Genomic DNA, 4,264 nt, shown 5'->3' with positions numbered 1-4,264 from the left:
CTTTGAGACAGAGTTTTGCTTTGTTCCCCGGGCTGGAGTGCAGTGGCACAATCTTGGTTCACTGCAACCTCTCTCCCCTGGGTTCAAGGTATCCTCCCACCTCAGCCTCTCGAATAGCTGGGACTAGCAGTGCATGCTACCACGCCAGGCTAATTTTTAAAATATTTTTGTTGAGTGGGGTTTTTGCCATATTGCCCCATCCCAGTACTTTTAATATAAAAATGGGGTGTCAAAATATTTGCTGTGAAAATGGTCTTACCTTGAATCAAGAAACTACCTCAGAGGTTATCACAAACTGATGTAATCTATTAACAAAATGATAAAATATTACCTCTCTCAAATTATATGAGATGGAGACTTAAAGTGTAAGACACTCCCTTCTCATTAAAATTCAGCATCATAAGTTTCACAGTTTTTTTTTTTTGAGACGGAGTTTTGTCCTTGTTGCCCAGGCTGGAGTGCAATGGCGTGATCTTGGCTCACCACAATCTCCACCTCCTGGTTTCAAGCAATTCTCCTGCTTCAGCCTCCCGAGTAGCTGGGATTATAGGCACCCGCCACCATGCCCAGCTAATTTTTTGTATTTTTAGTAGAGACCGGGTTTCACCATGTTGGCCAGGCTGGTCCCGAACTCCTGATCTCAGGTGATCCGCCTGCCTCGGCCTCCCAAAGTGCTGGGATTACAGGCGTGAGTCACCGCGCCTGGCCCAACAATACATCTTTTAAAGAATGAATCTGAGACTTGATCCTAGAATTCTGGATTCTCTGTTTTGAATTTTAATTTATTTTTATTTTCACCTATTCATTTTTTAGAGACAGGGTATTTCTCTGTCGCTGAGGCTGAAATGCAGTGGTGTGATCGTAGTTCACTGCCACCTCCAATTCATGTGCTCAAGTGACCCTCCCGCCTAAACCTCTGAGGTAGCTGAGATTACAGGCACATGCCACCAAGCTCAGCTAACTTTTATTTATTTATTTATTTTTTGGAGATGGAGTCTTTCCATGTTTTCCAGGCATGTTCTGCATTTTATTGACACTATGAAGTAAACATATGGATAGCAGCCATGAACCTCAGAATGGCAAAATTGCTGTAGGTCAGTATTGGACTATTTCTGCTCTAGTAAATTTGCAATGAGATTTCCATTCCTTTTCTCCCACATGACCTCATCTGTTTAAATTACCTGGGTCAACTAAGAAGTATCTACGAAGTTTCTCTTCAAAAACGAACTTTTCCGGGGTGGCACTGGAAATGCCTAGGCCACATAAGATTTTGGCGCTTGGAACCTTCTTCTGTACGGTAACTTGCGCCAAGGCATTTGAGTGGTCAGTGAGAATTTCATAAGGAAAAGTGCGCTTGGGAGGGGAGATCCCACACTGTGACAGCCTCTGCCGGGACCTGGAGAGCCTCTCCACTGGAGAGAGAGAGCCCGCCAGTAAGCTGCAGTGGAGGAGCTCAGTCATGGATGCTTGCTTCTTCTCATTTTTAACCACTGTGCACCTGATAACAGGTTGGAGATCTCTTCTCACATCAGTGCCCCTGGTGAATGACATGACATTCAGGTTTTTAGCAAGTACTTCCTGTGCTTCATTAAGTGAAATACCATGCATTTTTAGAAGATTTGATTTCTTGCTCTCCTGATTAAAATTCTCAATACATGCATATAATTCTGGCAGCTGTGGACAGAAAAAAAAGTGGTAAGTCACGAGACTTACCATGTAAGTAATATTGTAATTGTAATACTACAATATTACTTATTGTAATATTCTGGAATATTCTGGAAGACCCACAAACCCTAGAAAAAATAACAAATAACCATAGGACAACAAATAACCATAAAGACAAAAGCATTTTTATCTTTGGAAGATATCTTTGCCTAACTAAACTGAGTCAATTGTGGCAATGTGGAATAGAGAACAGAGAGGTCAAATTTCCGATTCACTCCCCTAAAGATGTATTATTTAGACACATCTTATAAACGCTTGTTATAAAATTAGGCAGTTAGAATTGAACTCAAAAGTCTTGAAGATCTTTCCAACTCTGAAATTCTATGAGTGACCATGGAGAGAAACAGCTGTGGGAGACTGGCCTTTGCTTGTTTTGAACAATGCTATACTTCTTTGAAGGAAGAAAGGGAGCCAGATGACTTAGATATCAAAGCTTCATCTTGGTTTCCAAAGAACCCCCAGAATGTTCAGGAATCCAGCCCTGAGGAGGCTGTAATAGTCATTGATCACTGGGATATTTGACCAGAGCAAATGGTTATGTTCATGGAGTATCTGGGAATAGTTGTTGGCAGAAAAAAACAGTAAGGGATCCCTGAGAGGACCTGTCCCCATCTAAAATCCTGTATTTCCTACAAATCCTATCATTTCTAAGAGGTTTCCATTACATTGGAAGGCCAAAGAGGCCATAGTCTCAGGTTAGGGCCAAAATTTAGGTCGTTTAGCCCAATGCAGAGTTTTCTTTCAATCCTAGTCACTTTTATTGCAAGGGCAACAAATAGAAAGTGAGCTAACACGTGGGAAAGCAGAAGGGACGTTGGAGGTCTTCTAGAAGGTCAAGAGTCTGCGACTACTGAGGCTACACATGTGGTCCAGACCCTGGAACCAGTATGAGCTCGGCTACAAAGTGGTGCAGGAATATACTGATGCATTCTTAGTTATGCCAACTTCAAGTAAGAGGCGACCAGGAGGATTGCCTTTAATATTTTATAATAGTCTGTTTTTTAGTTTACCCCAAATTGTGTATCTGTCTTATAACTGTTTTAGAAATTGGTACATACATGGAGATTTTATATGTAAATGTGTTAGCACTGATAGTCTTTTTTTCCAGTGTTTTTTTTTTTTGGGAGTTAAGTAGTGTGATGTTTGGACTGATATCATGAAATCTTCAGCCTGGAAATCAGGCTGGATTGTTCTTTGGTTAACACATCTTTTCCTAAAGAAAAAAAAAAGAAAGTGAGCTAACATTGGTGAATGGCTCTTTAGAATGAATTATGTAACCAAACTATCATGAAAACAGCTCAGCACTTCTGCCCACCTGCCCTAGAAGAACTACGTTTCTCTGTGACTAAGAATGTTAAGTCATTAAAGTGACATTTTGGTGTTTCCCATGGCTCCCAAGTGTGTCACTGTGCATTCAATAGTTTGAATATTTATGATACTTGAATGTAAAGCTCCCCGTGTACTCCCCATCGTACAACGTTAAGTACATACTGAACATCGAGGAAGGGCGGCTCCTCTGTCGTCCTCAGCTGAACTGGTGTCTCCAATGAGGAACATCGTGCTGGGATTTTATTCTCTAACTCCTGAAAAAGCAATATAAGAAAAGACAAAAATCAAAGATTAAAAATCAGATAGACTACAAAGGGGGAGGTGAGGCTTCTTAAATCTTAAGAAATTCGTGAGTGGGACATTTTGAAAATTTTGTATGTGTATTAGTCCATTCTTGAATTGCTCTAAAGAACTATCTGAAACTGGGTAATTTATAAGAAAATAGGCTTAATTGCCTCATGGTTCTGCAGGCTGTCCAGGAAGCATGGTTGGGGAGGCCTCAGGAAACTTACAATTATTGGGGGAAGGCAAAGAAGCAGCAGGGCATGTCTTACATGGCCAGGACAGGAGAAAGAAAGAACGAAGAGGGAAGTGCTACATACTTTTAAACAACCAGGTCTCATGAGAACTCATAATCATGAGAACAGCAAAGGGGAAATTCTCCCCCATGATCCAGTCACCTCCCACCAGGCCCTACCTCCAACACTGGGGATAACAATTTGATGTGAGATTTGGGTGGAGGCACAAATTCAAAGCATATCAATACAATTTAAATTTTTCATTTGCTTTTTCCTAGTTTACATCTGCCAGATTTGTCACATTTCAACAGAACATTTCGCTGAAATACCCAAATTCTTCTACAACGTGTGTATTTAGTTTTAATACTAGTGTAACAAATCCTATATGGATGGTTTTATTTTTTATTTTATGTATTTATTTTTTTGAGATGGAGTTTCACTCTTGTTGCCCATGCTGGAGTGCAATGGCATGATCTTGGCTCACTGCAACCTCCGCCTTCCGGGTTCAAGCAATTCTCCTGCCTTAGCCTCCCAAGTAGTTGGGATTACAGGCATGTGCCACCATGCCTGGCTGATTTTGTAATTTTAGTAGAGACAGGGTTTCACCATGTTGGTCAGGCTGGTCTTGAACTCCTGACCTCAGGTGATCCACCCGCCTCAGCCTCCCAAAGTGCTGGGATTACAGGCGTGGG

General features: G+C 41.3%; 2 protein-coding genes across 3 annotated transcripts in view; both read right to left on the bottom strand.

Annotated features, from left to right (window-relative positions):
* Positions 1 to 4,264, bottom strand: part of ISCA1 (iron-sulfur cluster assembly 1) — a 114,179-nt gene that overhangs the window by 60,536 nt on the left and 49,379 nt on the right. The window lies entirely within an intron of this gene.
* The window catches only part of LOC105514493 (chromosome unknown open reading frame, human C9orf153), a 44,232-nt gene that overhangs the window by 12,478 nt on the left and 27,490 nt on the right, over positions 1 to 4,264 (bottom strand). Inside the window, exons 2-4 of one of the 2 annotated variants that reach the window (XM_011945883.1) lie at positions 3,217 to 3,308; positions 1,499 to 1,674; positions 964 to 1,036 (exon numbers count right to left, since the gene is read on the bottom strand). In XM_011945883.1, the coding sequence (XP_011801273.1) occupies positions 973 to 1,036; positions 1,499 to 1,674; positions 3,217 to 3,282 (306 nt within the window). In that variant the 5' untranslated portion in view covers positions 3,283 to 3,308 and the 3' untranslated portion in view covers positions 964 to 972. Of the gene's footprint in view, positions 1 to 963; positions 1,037 to 1,498; positions 1,675 to 3,216; positions 3,309 to 4,264 lie in introns of those variants that run through there. The other variant, XM_011945884.1, reaches the window with a different exon arrangement.

This window comes from Colobus angolensis, unplaced genomic scaffold (assembly GCF_000951035.1).
Source record: "Colobus angolensis palliatus isolate OR3802 unplaced genomic scaffold, Cang.pa_1.0 Scaffold246, whole genome shotgun sequence".
Taxonomy (NCBI): Eukaryota; Metazoa; Chordata; class Mammalia; order Primates; family Cercopithecidae; genus Colobus; species Colobus angolensis.
The sequence above is the reverse complement of the archived record's forward strand: the minus strand, read 5'-3'. Positions and strand labels throughout refer to the sequence as shown.